We start from the raw sequence: 22,737 nt of genomic DNA on the forward strand, positions 1-22,737 counted from the left end.
GTGATGAGGCAGCAGATAGCAGCAGCCTGCCTGTACTGTCCTGAACTGAACTGAACCAGTGTGTTGCTGTGTCCCACTGTGTCTCTGTCTCTGTTCTGAGTTCATCTATATGGTCAGGTACAGCTTCACGCTGGTCATCTTTGTTCAGCTGCTATTTGCCCTGCAAGGAAGAGGGAAGACCGAATACTGACCTGACTGATAAACTGACCTGACTGATAAACTGACCTGACCACACCACACCACAACCTACTGACCAGTAAGGGGCAGGACCTGCTACAGTGGGGTGCAAAAATGCGGACACCCCTAGTCAAAATGCCTTTTACAATAAATATCTAAGTGAAAAGAAGCAAACCTAACTTCTAAATGGCACAAAGTTAAACATGACACATTTCATCACAAGATTATTATTTTACTTTTTACAGTTTCTAAATAATAAAAGAAGGAAAAAGGCCGTGCGCAAAAGTTTGGGAACCCTGTCAGATAGTACTTTGTAACTCCTCCTCGGGCAACTATAACAGCTTGCAAACGCTTCCTGTAGCCAGCTAAGAGTCTTTAAATTCTTGTTTTGGGAAATGTTGCCCATTCTTCCTGGCAGAACAACTCTAGCTCAGAAATATTCTTCGGCCTTCTTGCATGCATGGCATGTTTGATATCTCATTAATATTTCATTAATATTCTAGTCTGGGGACTGTGATGGCCATTTCAAAACCTTTTTCCTGGAGGTACTTCATGGTTGATTTTGAGGTATGCTTCGGGTCATTGTCTTGCTGGAATACCCAACCTCTCTTCAACTTAAATTTCTGGACTGACCTTAGACCTAACATTAGCCTCTAGAATGTCTTGATATTTGGTGGAATCCATTCTTCCTTCCACCTGCACAATATTGCCTGTGCCCCCAGCTGCTACACAACCCCAAAGCATAATGGATCCACCTCCATGCTTAACAGTTGGCAAGGTGTTCTTCTCTACAAATGCTTCACCCTTTTTTCTCCAAACATACTTTCTTTGGTTGTGGCCAAAAAGTTCAATTTTGGTTTCATCAGTCCAAAGCACATTGTTCCAATAGGCTTCCTGTTTCTCAAGGTTTTCTTTTGCATACCTCAGACGCATAATTTTGTGTTGAGGTCTTTTGTGTTCAACCCTGGAATTATATTCACCTGACTCAGTGAAGCCCTAATGAGTAAATCACCTTGGTCTGGGCCGTAGTAATCATCTTCTCAAAAGGTAACAAAGAATAATCCAAAAGGGTTCCCAAACTTTTGCACAGGGCCCTTTTCCTTTTCCTTTTTATCATTTAGAAACTCTGAAATTAAAAGAAAAAGAAACCTTGCTCGGTATCATGTTGAACTTTGTAGCATTCAGTGTTCAGGTTTGCTTTCAATCACTTGGAGATCAATTGTAACAGACATTTAAACCAGGGGTGCCGAAATGTTTGCACCCCACTGTACGTGTGAATGAGAGCCACTGAAGACCCATCTCTTCAGGCTACACCTTACCTGTCCCTCCTAAGACCTCTTCATCCCCTCTACCCCCCTCTACATTTTCTCTACTGTAAAAAAGAAAAAAGAACATTTTAAAAGAAGAACAATCTTAATTCTTCCATCTCCTAGCACTATGACTGACAATGGCCCCTGGCCCTAGCATAGATTACATGTTCCTGCTACGACTGATGGATAGATGATTCACTTACTTAGAAAATTTATTTGTTGCGAGTCGCTTTGGGTAAAGGCGTCTACTAAACGCCTAACATGTAATGTAATGTAAATAAGAGAGTCACAACTGTATCTGTCGTCTATAGCAACGGGTCTGTGTTGTGTGTGGAATACAGTGGTGTGTGTTGGCTTCCTCCCAGAGGGCTATTCTCTGTTTAATTAGCCAAGAGAGATCTGAAGACAATCAGCAGACCACACACACACACACACACACACACACACACACACACACACACACACACACACACACACACACACACACAGACATGCACTCACAGACACGCACACAACGCTGGGGGAGAGAAATGAGCATCGTTATTGAGCAGAAAACCACTGGCTTGGAGTAAACACAACCATCTGTGCGGTGTCTTTAGATAGAGCTGCTGGTCAATCACAGAGGTTAAAGAGGTAGTCCACAAACAAACAGACCCATCTGTCCAGTGTGTAGGGAATATCACGCACACAACCAGGCAGGCACACACGCACATACACATACACATTCACACAAGACAATCAGCAGACCACACACGCACACACACACACACACAGACAGACACACTCACACACACACACACACACACACACACACACACACACACGCACACACACACACACACACACAGACAGACACACTCACACACACACACACACACACACACACACACACACACACACACACACACACACACACACATATACCCCTACTCTCTTCAGCAAATAACTGAAGACAGGATGTTGAAACAGAGGAAAGATTGTAATAGTTGTATGTATGCTTTAGCTCTCTTCCGTCTATTCTCTCCACTGGAGTCTCTGGCCTGTACAGGAGCCCTGTTGTCCAGGCTCTGTGTAGAGCATTTATGACAGGGTCTGGTGAAAAAGTCCTCAAATAGGGCAAGGTAATTTTTCAGTTGTTACCAGATTATGAAGGTGCAGATTATAAGCCTTCAAAATATGTGTCATACGTTGAAATCTGAAAATAGCTGAAGAGGATAATATGCTTATATTTGAATGTTGGTAAACCTCAAACCAAGTACCCGGAGAAACTCGCTCTGAGGATTGCCGACACGCGGACCTTTTCACCAGACGGTGTCACGTTGATGACATGTCTGTGTACTGAGGCGACCCGAGGCGGTGCCGTCCTGCAGCAGGCCTGAGTATTGGCGCCTGACTGTGGTAGCTCACTAAGGCCATGCCAGGTAATTGCAGGGTAATTGCCAGGTAATTGCAGGGTTCCTGGTTCGATTCCAGCCCTCGACCTGTCCTGCATGTCATCCCTCTAAGAGAAAGAAAGATAGACTAAGACAGTAGGGAACACAACCGCCAGGGACAACTGGGACAACAACACCAGAAGAATTGCACTAGAGACAGATGGACAGATGGAGTGATGGATGTGTTTTTGGAGGGGTTTGGCTGGGGGGAGGGGGGACATAGATGGGTGGATGGATGGGTTGATTTGTGAACAGGTAAATGGATAGATGGATGGATGGATGGAAGGACAGTAGCAGATGGTCGTGGTGATAGTGCCTAGACGGACAGATGTCCCTGTGTCAGTTTCAATCCCGCTGTTTTGAACATCCTGTCCTACGATAAATACTAACGCAGACACAATTCACAGGTGGTACGCACACGCACACACCCACGCACACCCACGCGCACACACGCACACACACGCACACAGTAACACAGCCCAGGTGGTTAGATAGACAGAGTCCTTGGTGATATCTATAAATAACTACCTCACATTTCCAGAGAGAAGACACGATAATATTCCCTCTAAAGACCAGAGCCCAGAGAGACTCCAGGTCTGAGTGTCAGCAGAACAATAGAAGACAGGTTTCAGGGCCGACAGAGATGATGGGGTGTACATCCCCATCATTAAACACTGCATACACCTGCCTCATTACCATAGCAACACTGCATTCACCTGCCTCATTACCATAGCAACACTGCATACACCTGCCTCATTACCATAGCAACACTGCATACACCTGCCTCATTACCGTAGCAACACTGCATACACCTGCCTCATTACCGTAGCATGGACTCCATGGGTTCTCCATGTGTGATAAGAGCTCCTTTGTTCAATAGCATGTTTAGGATTATGAGCTGTCCTTAGCATGTTTAGGATTATGAGCTATCCTTAGCATGTTTAGCTGCGGCGCTTAAAACTGCCCTGGTTAGACCCACCCTGAAGAAAAGTAACCTAGATCCTTCTGATCCAAAAAACTGTAGACCAATATCCAATCTCACTTTTCTAAGCAACATTTTAGAAAAGGCAGCGTACAAACAGCTTCATGAATTCTTAGTCTTAAATAATAGGTATGACCCCCTTCAGTCAGGTTTCCGATCATACCACATTACAGAAACCGCTTTGCTTAAGGTAACTAATGACCTTAGGATAAATGCAGACTTGAAAAAACTCTCGATTCTTGTACTCTTAGACTTAAGTGCAGCCTTTGATACGGTAGACCATTCCATACTTATTGAGAGACTTGACTTATTGAAGAAAACTGGGTTGGCCTCTCAGGTCCGGTCTTAAACTGGTTCAGGATTTACCTGGCTGACCGAGACTACTTTGTAGGACTTGGTGACCATAAGTCAAACAATTATAGCGCAACCTGTGGAGTTCCCCAGGGGTCCATTTTAGGACCATTGCTTTTTAGCCTATACATGCTACCCCTCAGTTCTGTTATCAAGAGGCATAGCGTTAACTACCACAGCTATGCTGACGACACTCAGCTTTATATCTCAGTAACTCCCAACGACTACAAGATGATCGACCACCTGATAGATTGTATTGCTGATATTCATATTTGGATGACACAAAATGTTCTCCAACTCAATCAAGAAAAAACAGAGGTATTGATCATTGGCGAGAAAACTGGGAGAGAGAAATTATCTGCACACTTGAAAACACTAGCTCTTAACACTAAGTGTCAGGCTAGGAATCTTGGTGTCATAATTGACCCAGATCTACATTTTGAAACTCATATTAATAATACTATTAAAACATCCTTCTACCATTTAAGAAACATCACTAAGGTACAATCATTTCTCTCCCAGGCAGACACCAACAAATGAATGCATGCGTTTGTTACTAGTAGGCTAGATTACTGTAATGCTCTCCTGACAGGTCTCCCCAAAAAAATGATTAATAGACTACAAATGGTTCAGAATGCTGCTGCTCGTGTCCTTACTACGACCAAACGAAGAGCGCACATCACACCTGTCTTGAGATCACTACACTGGCTCCCTGTCAGTTATAGAATGGACTTTAAGATCCTTTTACTAGTCTATAAATCACTCCACTGCGATGCGCCCAATTACATGGTGGACATGCTCATAAGATACACACCAGCTAGACCCCTAAGGTCTAGTGGCACGGAACTTCTAATAGTGCCATTAGCATGTTTAGGATTATGAGTTGCCATTAGCATGTTTAGGATTATGAGTTGCCATTAGCATGTTTAGGATTATGAGTTGCCATTAGCATGTTTAGGATTCTGTGCACCATTGCTGAATTCTGGATCACAATACATGAATATTCACAGCCTGCAGTTGAGTGTTAATATGCATCAGCAGCACACTGTGTGAACCGCTCTCAGCTGCAGTTGTTAACTGTGAGCGTGTCAGAAGGACTTCTATTCCTACAGTCATTAGTATTCTGCAATCCTGCAGGGGCGTGTACTGTACGCAACCGTGGTTTTTCTTTTTAAATACATGAATATTCACACAGATTAGAGCTTCACTGAGATCCCTGAACATTTCTGACTTCATGCTGTGAAAAATAAAGGGCCATGATGTGTGAGTGTGTGTGGTTGTGTGAGTGTGGTTGTGTGTGTGTGTGTGTGTGTGTGTGTTTGTGTGTGTGTATGTTTTAATGTAAGCCTCTAAACTGTCAGTCTTGTTAAGAGAGGTGGGATGTCGCTACACACACCTACCTTTAGAGAAGACAAGCCGTTATCTGTTGCCACACACACACACACACACACACACACACACACACACACACACACACACACACACACACACACACAGCATACAGGTAGTATTAGGCCATCAAGACTGAATGCTCATACTCATGATGCTGCAGAAAAGAACAAGAAGTACAAGAAGTCACAGTCAGAGCGTATGTAGAGTCACAGTCAGAGCGTATGTAGAGTCACAGTCAGAGCGTATGTAGAGTCACAGTCAAAGCGTATGTAGAGTCACAGTCAAAGCGTATGTAGAGTCACAGTCAGAGAGTATGTAGAGTCACAGTCAAAGCGTATGTAGAGTCACAGTCAGAGTGTATGTAGAGTCACAGTCAGAGCGTATGTAGAGTCACAGTCAGAGCGTATGTAGAGTCACAGTCAGAGCGTATGTAGAGTCACAGTCAGAGCGTATGTAGAGTCACAGTCAGAGCGTATGTAGAGTCACAGTCAAAGTGTATGTAGAGTCACAGTCAGAGCGTATGTAGAGTCACAGTCAGAGCGTATGTAGAGTCACAGTCAAAGCGTATGTAGAGTCACAGTCAAAGTGTATGTAGAGTCACAGTCAGAGCGTATGTAGAGTCACAGTCAGAGCGTATGTAGAGTCACAGTCAGAGCGTATGTAGAGTCACAGTCAGAGAGTATGTAGAGAGTCACAGTCAGAGCGTATGAGAGTCACAGTCAGAGCGTATGTAGAGTCACAGTCAGAGCGTATGTAGAGTCACAGTCAGAGCGTATGTAGAGTCACAGTCAGAGTGTATGTAGAGTCACAGTCAGAGCGTATGTAGAGTCACAGTCAGAGCGTATGTAGAGTCACAGTCAGAGCGTATGTAGAGTCACAGTCAGAGCGTATGTAGAGTCACAGTCAGAGCGTATGTAGAGTCACAGTCAGAGCGTATGTAGAGTCACAGTCAGAGCGTATGTAGAGTCACAGTCAAAGCGTATGTAGAGTCACAGTCAGAGCGTATGTAGAGTCACAGTCAAAGCGTATGTAGAGTCACAGTCAGAGCGTATGTAGAGTCACAGTCAGAGTGTATGTAGAGTCACAGTCAGAGCGTATGTAGAGTCACAGTCAAAGTGTATGTAGAGTCACAGTCAGAGTGTATGTAGAGTCACAGTCAAAGTGTATGTAGAGTCACAGTCAAAGCGTATGTAGAGTCACAGTCAGAGCGTATGTAGAGTCACAGTCAAAGTGTATGTAGAGTCACAGTCAGAGCGTATGTAGAGTCACAGTCAGAGCATATGTAGAGTCACAGTCAGAGCGTATGTAGAGTCACAGTCAAAGCGTATGTAGAGTCACAGTCAAAGTGTATGTAGAGTCACAGTCAGAGCGTATGTAGAGTCACAGTCAGAGCGTATGTAGAGTCACAGTCAGAGCGTATGTAGAGTCACAGTCAGAGCGTATGTAGAGTCACAGTCAGAGTGTATGTAGAGTCACAGTCAAAGAGTATGTAGAGTCACAGTCAGAGCGTATGTAGAGTCACAGTCAAAGAGTATGTAGAGTCACAGTCAGAGCGTAGGTAGAGTCACAGTCAAAGAGTATGTAGAGTCACAGTCAGAGCGTATGTAGAGTCACAGTCAGAGCGTATGTAGAGTCACAGTCAGAGCGTATGTAGAGTCACAGTCAGAGCGTATGTAGTCACAGTCAGAGCGTATGTAGAGTCACAGTCAAAGAGTATGTAGAGTCACAGTCAAAGAGTATGTAGAGTCACAGTCAGAGTGTATGTAGAGTCACAGTCAGAGCGTATGTAGTCACAGTCAGAGCGTATGTAGAGTCACAGTCAAAGAGTATGTAGAGTCACAGTCAGAGCGTATGTAGAGTCACAGTCAGAGCGTATGTAGAGTCACAGTCAGAGCGTATGTAGAGTCACAGTCAGAGCGTATGTAGAGTCACAGTCAGAGCGTATGTAGAGTCACAGTCAGAGCGTATGTAGAGTCACAGTCAGAGCGTATGTAGTCACAGTCAGAGCGTATGTAGTCACAGTCAGAGCGTATGTAGAGTCACAGTCAAAGCGTATGTAGAGTCACAGTCAGAGCGTATGTAGAGTCACAGTCAGAGCGTATGTAGAGTCACAGTCAGAGCGTATGTAGAGTCACAGTCAGAGCGTATGTAGAGTCACAGTCAGAGTGTATGCAGAGTCACATTCAAAGCGTATGTAGAGTCACAGTCAGAGCGTATGTAGAGTCACAGTCAGAGCGTATGTAGAGTCACAGTCAGAGCGTATGTAGAGTCACAGTCAGAGTGTATGTAGAGTCACAGTCAAAGTGTATGTAGAGTCACAGTCAGAGCGTATGTAGAGTCACAGTCAGAGCGTATGTAGAGTCACAGTCAAAGCGTATGTAGAGTCACAGTCAGAGCGTATGTAGAGTCACAGTCAGAGCGTATGTAGAGTCACAGTCAGAGTGTATGTAGAGTCACAGTCAAAGTGTATGTAGAGTCACAGTCAAAGCGTATGTAGAGTCACAGTCAGAGCGTATGTAGAGTCACAGTCAGAGCGTATGTAGAGTCACAGTCAGAGTGTATGTAGAGTCACAGTCAAAGTGTATGTAGAGTCACAGTCAAAGCGTATGTATAGTCACAGTCAGAGCGTATGTAGAGTCACAGTCAAAGTGTATGTAGAGTCACAGTCAGAGCGTATGTAGAGTCACAGTCAGAGCGTATGTAGAGTCACAGTCAGAGCGTATGTAGAGTCACAGTCAAAGCGTATGTAGAGTCACAGTCAAAGTGTATGTAGAGTCACAGTCAGAGCGTATGTAGAGTCACAGTCAGAGCGTATGTAGAGTCACAGTCAGAGCGTATGTAGAGTCACAGTCAGAGCGTATGTAAGGTCACAGTCAGAGTGTATGTAGAGTCACAGTCAAAGAGTATGTAGAGTCACAGTCAGAGCGTATGTAGAGTCACAGTCAAAGAGTATGTAGAGTCACAGTCAGAGCGTATGTAGAGTCACAGTCAAAGAGTATGTAGAGTCACAGTCAGAGCGTATGTAGAGTCACAGTCAGAGCGTATGTAGAGTCACAGTCAGAGCGTATGTAGAGTCACAGTCAGAGCGTATGTAGTCACAGTCAGAGCGTATGTAGAGTCACAGTCAAAGAGTATGTAGAGTCACAGTCAAAGAGTATGTAGAGTCACAGTCAGAGTGTATGTAGAGTCACAGTCAGAGCGTATGTAGTCACAGTCAGAGCGTATGTAGAGTCACAGTCAAAGAGTATGTAGAGTCACAGTCAGAGCGTATGTAGAGTCACAGTCAGAGCGTATGTAGAGTCACAGTCAGAGCGTATGTAGAGTCACAGTCAGAGCGTATGTAGAGTCACAGTCAGAGCGTATGTAGAGTCACAGTCAGAGCGTATGTAGAGTCACAGTCAGAGCGTATGTAGTCACAGTCAGAGCGTATGTAGTCACAGTCAGAGCGTATGTAGAGTCACAGTCAAAGCGTATGTAGAGTCACAGTCAGAGCGTATGTAGAGTCACAGTCAGAGCGTATGTAGAGTCACAGTCAGAGCGTATGTAGAGTCACAGTCAGAGCGTATGTAGAGTCACAGTCAGAGTGTATGCAGAGTCACATTCAAAGCGTATGTAGAGTCACAGTCAGCGTATGTAGAGTCACAGTCAGAGCGTATGTAGAGTCACAGTCAGAGCGTATGCAGTGAAGCAGCAGGGTGTTATGTAGTCTGAGACGATCATCAACAGGACAGATAAACCGTCTCCAGCCTGTGATCCAATGGAAACGCTGCTGTGCGTCTGACAGTGAGACGGGAGATTAGGTTGTCAATTACACACCAAATCTGGTGTTGTACACACTGACGCCCCCAGATCACACTCACTCATTTGGGCGCAAAGTATTACAATCGTGTCACACTTGAACACCGTCCATTAATGAGGCGAAGCGTTCACTGTAATAAATGTGGCGTTTGTCGGATGGAAAAAATAATGAATCAAATACAGTGAACAAATCTTGTCAGGTTTTATGAATTAATAAACGCTCATGTCTCAAGATGGATGAACCCAATTCCCCACCAAAACAAAACAGGAAAATCAAATCTGCCTCTTCCTCATCTGCTGGGTAAGAACACAGCCAGTGAGTAACAAGGTGACGGGAAGGTTTATAGAACATGTTCATGTGTTACAGGATAATACATTGATTGACTGGTTGAGTGAAAGGATGAGTCTACAGTTACCTGTTCCTGGTAGTCTTGTGGGTTACTGAACACTCACCGAGCAGGACTCCCTTCAGGGGACAGAAGGGCCAATGCCCTGGACCTGGGCCTGACAGGGGCTCACCCTCTGGGGCTGAGCTTAGCAGAGAGCCTGGGTGTAGCCTAGCATCTGAGCTAAATTCAAGCTAAACCCCTACAGGTTTCTGTCTAGCTCTTGGTGTTGAGTCTGGCACTTAGCTTAGCATTTAGCCTGCTTAACACAAATCATGGATTTGTCAAGACAACACCACGAACTCCACAAAATGTGTGAAGGAATACAGGAGGGAGATGGGGATGCTCACATTAAGTGTTACATAAATGTACATAAATTATAAAATCAAAAGGAGACTATTACCACGTGAATATAAATAGGTGAATAAAAACAGGTAAAGGAGAAAACACCCACCTCTGCTTGCTTGCGCCACACGTCCAGGTTCTTGCGTTGAGCTTTGGAGAAATGGTCCCATGCCTTTTGTTTGGAAGCAGCGTGGAATACAGACACAATCTGCTCAACTGTGGCGGGGGTGCAGGGGCCAGTGACCGTCCAGAGAGAGAGAGAGAGGGCGGGTGGGAAGGAGCAGAGGAGTGAGAAAGTGGAATCAGGTAGGAAGGCACTTTACTGTGTGTCCACGTGTGTGTGCTCTATTCTCTACTGGACGTCTGTGTTTGTATCTGATGCTCTGTTCTGGTCAAACCTAGAGCTCTGGGTCAGTGCCAGCAGGGGAGGAGTATGGAGGGGGGAGGAGGGGGGGAGGTAGGGTGTGGAGGCAGGGGAGGTAGGGTGTGGAGGTGGGGAGGTAGGGTGTGGAGGGGGGAGGTAGGGTGTGGAGGGGGGAGGTAGGGTGTGGAGGGGGGGAGGTAGGGTGTGGAGGGGGGGAGGTAGGGTGTGGAGGGGGGGAGGTACGGTGTGGAGGGGGGAGGTAGGGTGTGGAGGGGGGAGGTAGGGTGTGGAGGGGGGGAGGTAGGGTGTGGAGGGGGGAGGTAGGTTGTGGAGGGGGGGAGGTAGGGTGTGGAGGGGGGGAGGTAGGGTGTGGAGGGGGGAGGTAGGGTGTGGAGGGGGGAGGTACGGTGTGGAGGGGGGAGGTAGGGTGTGGAGGGGGGGAGGTAGGGTGTGGAGGGGGGAGGTAGGGTGTAGGGGGGGAGGTAGGGTGTGGAGGGGGGGAGGTAGGGTGTGGAGGGGGCGAGGTAGGGTGTGGAGGGGGGAGGTAGGGTGTGGAAGGGGGAGGTAGGGTGTGGAGGGGGGGAGGTAGGGTGTGTGGGGGGGGGAGGTAGGGTGTGGAGGCAGGGGAGGTGACCTCAGAGTGACTCTCCATTACTCCACATACAGGGATACAGACGACACTTCATAAGGGAAGAAAAAACAAGTCTCTACCTGTAACTGAAACCCTTTTTCTATAATCTGTCTCTGTTCCTCACCTTCATGGACTCTCAGATGGTAGGAATGTTAGAATCAAAGACTCTCAAAAGCTTTTTTTTTTTGTAAAGCTTCTGAGGTTGAGATCTAATGAAGACGGCTGGTGGCTCTGTGGTAAAGCCTCTCCTTGGTAATGACATGGAATGACAAGGCTGATGCTATCGGACACTGGCAGCACCTCTATTCATTACCCTCCTCAGTGCAGATTGGGTTGTGGAGCAGCGCTGCTCTTAAAGCAGCACTGGGAGGCATCTCTAATGACCTTCTTATTAATAGAAGCCTCCTGAAAACACACAGATCTGATCACACTTGAAAGAGGGAATCTAGAGTCTCCTGGCTGGCTGATGTAAGAGATGAGAGGGGGATGGTGGGTGGTCTTATCCCTGGAGAGGAGAGATGGAGAGATGGAGAGATGGAGAGATGGAGAGATGGAGCAGCTTTGATTCAGAGGCTCAGTGCTGGAGGAGGGGAGGAGAGCCCAGAGGCTGCTGGGAGGCATTTGTCTGTGGTGATCCATCCCTGACACACCTGTCAGCACCTGATTGACAGCTGGCCTTAACAACCTTCAGTCTACTGTGTGTGTGTGTGTGTGTGTGTGTGTGTGTGTGTGTGTGTGTGTGTGTGTGTGCGCGTGTGTGTGTGTGTGTGTGTGTGTGCGTGCGTGCGTGTGTGTGCGTGTGTTAAACCTCTTTCAACCTCTTTCACACATACAAGCCTTCCCAGTATATTCCATAAAACGGAGGTATTGATATATGGCAGATATATATATATATATATATATATATATATATATATGGTATATATATACATGGTATATGGCATTCTCATGCGCCTGTCTCGTTCTGGTTCTGCATCCAGTTGAATGTGTGATTCACAGACTCGGGTCGGAGCCATGTGTTTAAAGGAGAACACAGCAATTGTCGGGCAATTAGCCAATGTGTGAACGGCGAAAATCACTGGCGGACCCAGGTTGGGATTCCATGTAATACACAGGGAACTATATGTGAAAGGGGCTTTACTGTAATGACCTACAGGATCAATGACTCACCTGTTGATGCAGCACCAAGTGACCTCAAGTTAGTCAGACAGACCGGTCGGACAGTAACTCATCATGACACAGAAACATTCATGGTCCCCTAAGAGTGCCTCTATCTGATGGTACAGTAGAATGTGTGTGTCCGTTGGTGTGGTCTACTGTTGTGTGCGGTGGGGTCATGCCCCGTCTAATGGGCACCAGCCTTACTTTCTCAGAGAGGTCTAACGAACCCAGGGGGAGTCAATAAGACCACCGGCGTTGTGGCCTAGGGAAGGTGGAGGGAGGGGAGAGGGGGTCTGAGAGGGAGGGGGCGTGTTAAGATCGATCGAAGAGAGGCTTGTCTGAATCTTTTAATTTGATGGAGGAGATCAATGGGGAAGGCAGGGGAGAGGTTAGGTGTGTGTGAGACTAAGGAAGAGAGAGAGAGAGAGAGAGAGAGAGAGAGAGAGAGAGAGAGAGAGAGAGAGAGAGAGAGAGAGAGAGAGAGAGAGAGAGAGAGAGAGAGAGAGAGGCTGATAGATACTGTTAGTGGCTGTGCCTTGTCGTGTCTGTGAGAAACTACAGCAGGGCTGCCTCTGTCTCTCCTCTCTGACACATGGGGCTCTGACTGAACTGTTACTACAGCAATTACACTGGAATTACTGCCTGGATGATGGATAAAAGAGCCTCATTGTGAGATACAGCTGGATGAGGTGCTCCGTCTCTGTATAAGAAGCTAGAGATGCTACCAGAATCTATGTGAGGCACCAGCTCGTCCCCATTGCTAAATGAGGTCATTAAGTTTCTGTCAGGCAGGTTCATCCCTGGGATGAAGCACGCAGAGGCGTGAAGGCAGGCATCCATGCGGCGTGATGGATGAAGATACAAACTCAGCTGAGAGATGATTGTCATATTCTCCTCTCTGGGTGAAATATGAAGGAGGCGTTTCATTGGCTCATAAATCCTTCAGCTGAGAAAAAAACGGCCTTGTTTTACTGGAGGACATTTCTCCTTGCCAAACATTCATCAAACAGGAGCCATTTCAATAAGCTGCTTCGTACTCTAGCAGAGACATGGTCAGGGGCTTTTTTGAAAAGGAACAATTAAATTCCGGGGGCGACGACAACAGTCAAATGCCAGCAGAGATGAGTGTGATATTGTATTCGGAGACCGAGTCCATGGATTCCAATCTACAGCTGTGAGAAACCCTGGTAAAACTGTGGTAAATATGGACTTGCGGCTTTACACTATGCAGGTATAGCGCCCTTCCGGGACCCCCACACTCTGTGTTGACATTTACTGGGGTGCAACCACAGAGAAAGACAAACTCATGAATAGAAATAGGTTTTTGTATGGATTATAGTGATGGAGAAGGCTAGCCTTTCAGAGAATGAGACTGAGAGAGAGAGAGAGAGAGAGAGAGAGAGAGAGAGAGAGAGAGAGAGAGAGAGAGAGAGAGAGAAGAAGAGAAGGAGAGATTTTGACCTACCTCACTCTGGCCTTTCAAAATCAATAAGCAGTCGATGTAAATATCAATACTAGCATAATACATTCCTGTTTGGTCTGCACATTATAGCCTATGGTATGGATTTCTGAACACTTGCAGTAGATGCCCTCGGTGTTCTGGTTGTTCTTGTGAAGCTAAGCCCAGGCTAAGCCAGAGATGTGCGTCAGGTCCAGCGATAACCTTTACCACCGTCCCATCAGCATTCTCTTCCTGCTCCCTTCAGCCACCCTGTTGTTCTCATGGAAACAGGGAGGTTACTGACTCTGTAATTACTTTGCTATTATGCGTCTCCTTCAGGTCAGACTCCACAGACCGATGTCAACTAGAGGAGTTTATGTGTCTGACCTCTTGGAGGATGTGGACTCTAGAACACAGTGCCCCCTAGTGGCACGACCCTAAAGACTGGTTGTCTGAAAGCCAAAGCCAAAGCCAACGGACATGGAGACCTGAAGACCTGAGACCTAGAAACATTACTTACCTTATTTTTAACAGCGACACATTCAGTTCTAGAACAAAACCATTACTGCCGGGTTCATTGGCATGCACGACAGAGCAATCCACCCCAGGCTTCCCTGAAACCACAGATATATATTTTTTTCCTCTTCACGACCCTGAGTGTGTGTGTGAGTGAGTGTGACTGAGCATGAGTGAGTGCGTGACAGTCGGAGAGAGCAGCGGTGTGAGTGTTGAGCGTGTGTGACGTCTTTGGGACATCTTTGCTGTCTGTGTCACACCTGTCAGAACCTGAGATACCGAGCTGCTGTCACGGCGGGTTGGAGCGGCTCACTTTGAAAAACTAAATCTGTATGATTCTGTCTCGAGGTGAACAGGACAGGAGCTCCAGCTGGGAGACAGACAGACAGACAGACAGACCGACAGACAGACAGACAGACAGACGGACGGACAGACAGACAGACAGCCTGAGGGCCCGTCATTGTCAGTGTATGGCTGTCAGTGTGCAGGGACAATGCCAGTTCCTTGCCGGCGATCACTTTTGATGTCGGTTTTACTGCAGTGAGACTGTGTCATTATGGCAGTGTGAGGAGGCCTGTTACAGGGGCCTATCTACATGACTGTAACTCACACAGACACTGTGAGAAAAGACTGATCAGAGTACAGTCTGAATGATTCTGACTGATCTGGGTACAGATAGTGTCTAGAAGGCTACTTGTACAGTATACTTGTAGATACAGGTCTACTGTGGGAGTGTGCGTGTGTGTGGTGTGTGTGTGTGTGTGTGTGCGTGCGCGCACGTGTGTGAGTGTGTGTGGTTCTGTGTGTGCGTGTGAGTGTGTGTGTGTGTGGTTGTGTGTGTGTGTGTGTGTGTGAGTGTGTGGTCTCTAGTGGTAACTCACACTGAGCCAGGATGCCAGACAGGGCAGTCTTGAACTTGTCCTTGGCCTCCTCCATCTCCTTCTCGTGGGCGGCCTTCTCCCCCATCAGCCTGCGGATGTGGCTGTTGGACAGCTGGATCATGGAGTAGAAGTTGTTGGCGTTGCGGCGGTTCACCTCGCCACGCTCCACCCAGGTCAGCAGCACGCGCACCGCGTCCGCAAACTGAGAGTCATCTGGGGGGAGGAGGACAGACAGGTAGGGGTCAGGGTAGAGGTGAGGAGGACAGAGGTAGGGGTCAGGGGTCAGGGTAGAGGTGAGGAGGACAGAGAGGTAGGGGTCAGGGGTCAGGGGTCAGGAGGACAGAGAGGTAGGGGTCAGGGGTCAGGGTAGAGGTGAGGATAGAGAGGTAGGGGTCAGGGGTCAGGGTAGAGGTGAGGAGGACAGAGAGGTAGGGGTCAGGGGTCAGGGTAGAGGTGAGGAGGATAGAGAGGTAGGGGTCAGGGGTCAGGGTAGAGGTGAGGAGGACAGAGAGGTAGGGGTCAGGGGTCAGGGTAGAGGTGAGGACAGAGAGGTAGGGGTCAGGGGTCAGGGTAGAGGTCAGGAGGACAGAGAGGTAGGGGACAGGGGTCAGGGGTCAGGAGGACAGAGAGGTAGGGGTCAGAGGTCAGGGTAGAGGTGAGGGGGACAGAGAGGTAGGGGTCAGGGGTCAGGGGTCAGGAGGACAGAGAGGTAGGGGTCAGAGGTCAGGGTAGAGGTGAGGAGGACAGAGAGGTAGGGGTCAAAGGTCAGGGTAGAGATGAGGGGTGAGGGTTGATGGAGGACATGCTAGACAGCACAAAATCACCAGTACACAGTCATGTACGTCAGTGTCGTCTGGAGTGAGGTTGAGTTTCTGGGAACAGGGCCTAACTGAGGGTCAGTGGGTTAGTGGTTGAATGAATGAATGAATGATCTTAATTGTCATTGTAACAGGTACAACGACATTTAAATGCAAGCCCTAGGTGCTAACAATCAAACACAGTCCTAAGATAATAAAAAACAAGAATGAGACATAAATAGACATAAATAGGGGGATAAGTGATCGGTAGGAATCTGAGAATGTATCTAGTATGTGACTTCTATACTTCTATACACTATATGGCCTATTCACAGGGGGTATATAGACAGGGGGGAGTTAGCATGTAACTGTGTACTTTTATCAACATATAAACAAACTAGTAACTTATATACAGTATAAGAACCTAACACAATAATGTAAACATATTGCATCAATACGAATGCATATCGATGAAAAAAAGGATTTGACGTCAACATGTCGGATTGCGGAGAAAACAAAGGTTCCAAAGTTGGTCTGTAACCAGTCCAGGGTCCACGCCTCACTGTGCACTGAAATGAGCGAGAACAGGTTCAGCAACACAAAGGTACTGAAGGGAGGAGCATTGGGACCTTCGTTTAGAGCCAAGATGTGTTGATCAGGTACTCCACTGAACGGGAGCGACGTGACTATTATGTTTCACAATTATGTGTTTGTAAAGCAGAAGCTGTTTAGCATTCTTCATGCTTTGGGGGGGGGGGGGGGGGGACTGATGAGGTGATGTCAACAGACAAGAGGGTTATTGATCTCTATTGTTAATGATCCAATCTGATGCCCTGCCGGAGGTGGTCCTGGCCTGCTTGAATGCTCACAAGTGCGTTGAGGGACTCACACACAGACACCCATGGACACACTCACACAGAGACACACACACACACAGACACACACACACACACACACAGACTCACAAACACACACACAGACACACACACACACACACACACACACACACACACACACACACACACACACACACAGAGAGACTCACACACAGACATAGACACACACACACACACACACACACACACACACACACACACACACACACACACACACGCGCACACACACACACACACACACACACACAGTGCAGCTAGCTAGGGCTTTTGATTTATTCTGCACAGAATCCCCCCCCCCCTCCCCACACACACAGGTCTGTCAGAAGATTTGCATGAATAATCCATCACTGCTTTAGATATTGAATCACGGTGTCATAACCACAGCTCCCCAGGTCCCTGGCTTTGTATTTATAGAATGATTTAGGTTTCCAGATGCTCCACCGTCACTCGTACAACCCCCCCAACTACAGGCCATTATTAATAGACATCCTCAGACAATATTTATGCTAGTCTATCATTGACAATGACCAGACACTGTAGAGGTTCATACAGCTCTCCACACTAAATGAGCTGTGAGCGTTTAGCTGGAAGCTATGGAGTCTATACAAATATAATTTTCTCTCTCTCTATCCCCCTCCCTCCCTCCCTCCCTCCCTCTCGCTCTCTCCCTCTACTATCACTCCCTCTCCCTCCCCCCCCCTCTCTCTCTCTATCTCCCTCCTCCCTCACTCTCTCTTCTCTCCTCTACTATCCCTCCCTCCCCCCCCCCCTCTCTCTCTATCTCCCTCCCTCCCTCCCCTCCCTCTCTCTCCCTCTCTCCCTCTACATCTCTCCCTCTACTATCTCTCCCTCTCTCTCCCTCCCCCCCTCTCTCTCTCTATCTCCCTCCCTCCCTCTCTCTCTCCCCTCTACATATCTTCCCTCTCTCCCCCCCTCTCTCTCTATCCTCCCTCCCTCCCTCCCTCCCCTCCCTCTCTCCCTCCCTCTCTCTCTCTCCCTCTACTATCACTCCCTCTCCCTCCCCCCCTCTCTCTCTCTATCTCCCTCCCTCCCTCCCTCTCTCTCTCTCCCTCTAATATCACTCCCTCTCCCTCCCCCCCCTCTCTCTCTCTCTATCTCCTCCCTCCCTCCCTCTCCTCTCTCCCTGGCCTCTACTATCTCTCCCTCTCTCTCTCCCCCCCCCCCTCTCTCTCTCTTTACTAAACACATACAGTATAGAAGAACAGATGGTGCTTTTCAGTGCATCCCTCCACAGAGACAGATTCCGACACAGAGTGGTCTGACGTACAGGGTAGACAGCATCAAGCTCTGCACTTCAGACAACTGAGTGGAGAGAGACTTTAGAGGGAGTACACTGTGGCAGCTGACAAACAAGACGTTTATACTGTATGTCTCCCTGCGCTCCTATGTATGAACCATACCGTGTGTGTGGAAGTGCTTTTGTGTGCTGTGCTGTGCGTGTGCGTTCTGTGTTTGTGCTGTGCGTGTGCGTGGTGTTCTGTGTTTGTGCTGTGCGTGTGCGTGTGTGTTCTGTGTTTGTGCTGTCGTGTGCGTGGGTGTTATGTGTTTGTGCTGTGTGTGTGTGTGTGTGTGTGTGTGTGCGTGTGTGTGTGTGTGTTTAGATTTGTTGAGGGTGCTACAGGGTTGGTGTGCTGGGCTTTGGGAGTGGGACCATATATACTGAAAAATGTATGCGCTCACAGCAATGTAAGTCACTTTGGATAAAAGCGTCAGCTAAATTATATATATATACAGTGATTCTTGAAAGCATGTGTACCCCTTGTGCAATTTGAGATATTTTTTTTGTTTTTACCATGAAATCTTTATTTAATCAGAACCAGTCTTTTTTATCTGACATAACTAAATGGACTGCACTTATATAGCACCTTTATCCAAAGCGCTTTACAATGACCTCTCATTCACCCATTCACACACACATTCACACACCAATGGCGGCAAGCTACCATGCAAGGCACCGGCCCGCTCACTGGGAGAAATTTGGGGTTCAGTGTCTTGCCCAAGGACACTTCGACATGTGGCCAGCCGGGGCTCGAACCGCCGTTCTGCCAACCTTGTCTTCATTAGACAGTGGCTCTACCTCCTGCGCCACAGCCGCCCCATAACAGGTTTATATTTACCAATTCCATGTGTTGGTTTAGAGGGAATCATGCATGTAGTAAAAAAAAAGAAATGATAAAGAAATTAGTGCAGGTGCAAAAATAAGTGAACCCCAAGTTGCATTGGTTAAATCAAGTAGGTAAGTAGAATCCGGTGAGTAAATAATTGGGCTGTGGCAGGACCTGAAGCGGGCAGTTTACACCAGACACCCCTCAAACCCCCTCAAAATATATATATATATATATTATTATGTATGTGTACCTTTGATCTTGTCCCCGAGCTGGCCACACTCGTGTTCGGAGTAGTGTACGATGGGGGGAGGGGAGGGGGGTCTGAAGCGGTCCTCTTCCATCCTCCGCCGGTGCCTCTCCTCTCTGGCCATCATGCGCTGGTGACACTCCCACTCATACAGGTCGTCTCTGGCCTGGGCAAAGTCCACATGGAGCCTCCCCGTGTCCTTCTTATCTGTACTGGAGCCCAGACGGATACGGTAACCTGGGGGAGGAGAGGGACAGCATCATATGGAGGAGGGCAGGAAGAGAAGATGGAAGGAAGAGGAGAGAGGAGGACAGGAGAGAGGAAGAGGATCATATGCAGGAGGACAGGAGAGTGGAAGAGCAGATAGAGGAGGAGAGGAAGAAGAGACTAGCGAGAGTGTCGTTGATTTTCGACAACGTTGAACATTTCTCTGAATAAAAGTCTGAAGATTTGGTCGGTTGCCAGCTTGTTCCCCCTTTCACCAGCTGCAGTCGCAATTGTGTAAATATGCAAGTATTGTCATTGTGCACACTAGCACCCCCCCCCCCCCTGTCTCTCTCTCTCTCATCTCTCTCTCTTCTCTTTCACATCACATGTTCTCACCCTAGCTCATCTCTCTCTCTCTCTCTTTCACATCACATGTTCTCACCCTAGCTCATCTCTCTCTCTCTCTCTCTCTCTCTCTCTCTCTTTCACATCACATGTTCTCACCCGAGCTCATCTCTCTCTCTCTCTCTCTCTCTCTCTCTCTCTCTCTCTCTCTCTTTCACATCACATGCTCTCACCCTAGCTCATCTCTCTCTCTCTCTCTCTCTCTCTCTCTCTCTCTTTCACATCACATGTTCTCATCCGAGCTCATCTCTCTCCTCTCTCTCTCTCTCTCTCTCTCTCTCTCTCTCTTTCACATCACATGTTCTCACCCTAGCTCATCTCTCTCTCTCTCTCTCTCTTTCACATCACATGTTCTCACCCGAGCTCATCTCTCTCTCTCTCTCTCTCTCTCTCTCTCTCTCTCTTTCACATCACATGTTCTCACCCGAGCTCATCTCTCTCTCTCTCTGTCTCTCTCTCTCTCTCTCTCTTTCCACATCACATGTTCTCACCCTAGCTCATCTCTCTCTCTCTCTCTCTCTCTCTCTCTCTCTCTCTCTCTCTCTCTCTCTCTTTCACATCACATGTTCTCACCCGAGCTCATCTCTCTCTCTCTCTCTCTCTCTCTCTCTCTCTCTCTCTCTCTCTCTCTCTCTCTCTCTCTCTCTCTCTCTCTCTCTCTCTCTCTCTCTCTCTCTCTCTCTCTTTCACATCACATGTTCTCACCCTAGCTCATCTCTCTCTCTCTCTCTCTCTTTCACATCACATGTTCTCACCCTAGCTCATCTCTCTCTCTCTCTCTCTCTCTCTCTCTCTCTCTTTCACATCACATGTTCTCACCCTAGCTCATCCCTCTCTCATCTCTCTCTCTTCTCTTTCACATCACATGTTCTCACCCTAGCTCATCTCTCTCTCTCTCTCTCTTTCACATCACATGTTCTCACCCTAGCTCATCTCTCTCTCTCTCTCTCTCTTTCACATCACATGTTCTCACCCTAAGTCATCTCTCTCTCTCTCTCTCTCTCTCTCTCTCTCTCTCTCTCTCTCTCTTTCACATCACATGTTCTCACCCTAGCTCATCTCTCTCTCTCTCTTTCACATCACATGTTCTCACCCTCGCTCATCTCTCTCTCTCTCTCTCTTTCCCTCTCTCTCAACTCATCCCCTTATTCTGACTCTCATCATGTTCCCCCCAGCTCACCTCTCTCTCCGGTCGACCAGCTTAATACTCACATGCTTCCGTAATTAACCACTTCACTCCTTAAGGTGTCATGTGATATCAGCTTACGTCACCTGACATGTTCAATTTAAATCATGTGTTGTGTGGAGGAGCGTTTCTGCGGAGATCGAATAGAGACTTCTTTCTTATTTCAAATATGTATGCATGTAATAATGCATGTCTGCTTTATTGGGATAGAGACAGTAGAGATTGACAGGAAGGAGGGGTGAGAGAGGAGGGATGACATGCAGGATATGTCGATGGCCCGGAATCGAATCAGGGACCTTTCTCTTATGCGGTATGCGCATTAGTATGCTACCCCGAAAATACTTGAAATACTTCAACATGGCGAGTAATACTTGGTGGTGTACAGTGGTTGATAGGTCAAGGCAACAATGTCAGAACTAGACATTTTGGCTGTCACATACACCGTAACTTCCTGTGCAGTTCCATGACAGGTGCTCTCTCTCCGTGCATCTCTAGCATCTCTATCCTGTCTGAGAGAGACAGACAGGCAGACAGACTGCAGGCGGGTTCATTTCGGGGGTTAAACTGATCCGTCCGTCCACCTGTCTCTCCGTCCCTCGGAGACTCTCCTCTTTTTATTACGTCTGTTTTCTCTGTCACAGCTGCATCCCATTTCACCTAGCTTTGGGACAGAAAATGCTGCTGCTCTCTGAATACTAATACAGTACACTGAGCAAACTCACAGGCTACTAATTATTCCTCTAGCGACACTGGAGCTATCGCCTCTCTTTCTCCCTCCCTCCCTCCCTCCCTCCCTCCCTCCCTCCCTCCCTCCCTCCCTCCCCCCGTCTCTCTCATTCACACTAATAGATAATAGACAGACAGACACACAGACAGACACACAGACACAGACACAGACACAGAAACAGACACACACACACACACACACACAGCGGGCCAGTAGTATAAATAGTGAATAAATGTTACTGGAGACTGGTTGCCAGCCGGGATTTGAGCCGCTGCGAGCTGCCAACCTCGCGATCATTAGATGTCGGCTCTACCGGCTGAGCCACAGCCGCCCCTTATATAATATATAGATATAATCACACACACCACAGAGAGGCAGAGAGAGTCAAACAGAAAATAAATGCTTCAGGCTCCCACTGTAGGTAAATATTTCATAGGGAGAGGTGCTGTGTGTTGGACTGCTGTGGCTGACTGACGGCTGATTGCTGGGCTGAAAGGTCAGTCCTGAAGGGGACTGAGGGGACTGAGGGGACTGAGGGGGACTGAGGGGGACTGAGGGGACTGAGGGGGACTGAGGGGGACTGAGGGGACTGAGGGAGCTGAGGGGACTGAGGGTGACTGATAGGGCTTACACACCGGCAGTTCCGAACGCCGGTTCGCGTTCGCGTTACGAAACCTCCGAACGTTGGCGCTGTCTGGCGAACGATACACTGGTATGGTAGGGTACGTTACTGGTATGAACGCGGGCTCGTTCGCCAGACAGCGCCAACGTTCGGAGGTTTCGTAACGCGAACGCGAACCGGCGTTCGGAACTGCCGGTGTGAAAGCCCTATGAGGGGACTGAGGGGACTGAGGGGGACTGAGGGAGCTGAGGGGACTGAGGGGGACTGAGGGGGACTGAGGGGGCTGAGGGGGACTGAGGGGGACTGAGGGGACTGAGGGGACTGAGGGGGACTGAGGGGGACTGAGGGGGACT

At 47.9% G+C, this 22,737-nt stretch overlaps 1 protein-coding gene across 2 annotated transcripts in view; it reads right to left on the minus strand.

The window, feature by feature from the left end:
- The window catches only part of LOC308152702 (ecto-NOX disulfide-thiol exchanger 2-like), a 103,689-nt gene that overhangs the window by 28,224 nt on the left and 52,728 nt on the right, over positions 1–22,737 (minus strand). For both annotated transcript variants that reach the window (XM_080525752.1, XM_080525753.1), the window contains exons 5-7: positions 19,241–19,474; positions 15,169–15,381; positions 10,284–10,390 (exon numbers count right to left, since the gene is read on the minus strand). In XM_080525752.1, the coding sequence (XP_080381878.1) occupies positions 10,284–10,390; positions 15,169–15,381; positions 19,241–19,474 (554 nt within the window). The remainder of the gene's footprint in view (positions 1–10,283; positions 10,391–15,168; positions 15,382–19,240; positions 19,475–22,737) is intronic.

Source organism: Nansenia antarctica, assembly GCF_963989245.1.
Source record: "Nansenia antarctica genome assembly, chromosome: 3".
NCBI classification, from domain to species: Eukaryota; Metazoa; Chordata; class Actinopteri; order Argentiniformes; family Microstomatidae; genus Nansenia; species Nansenia antarctica.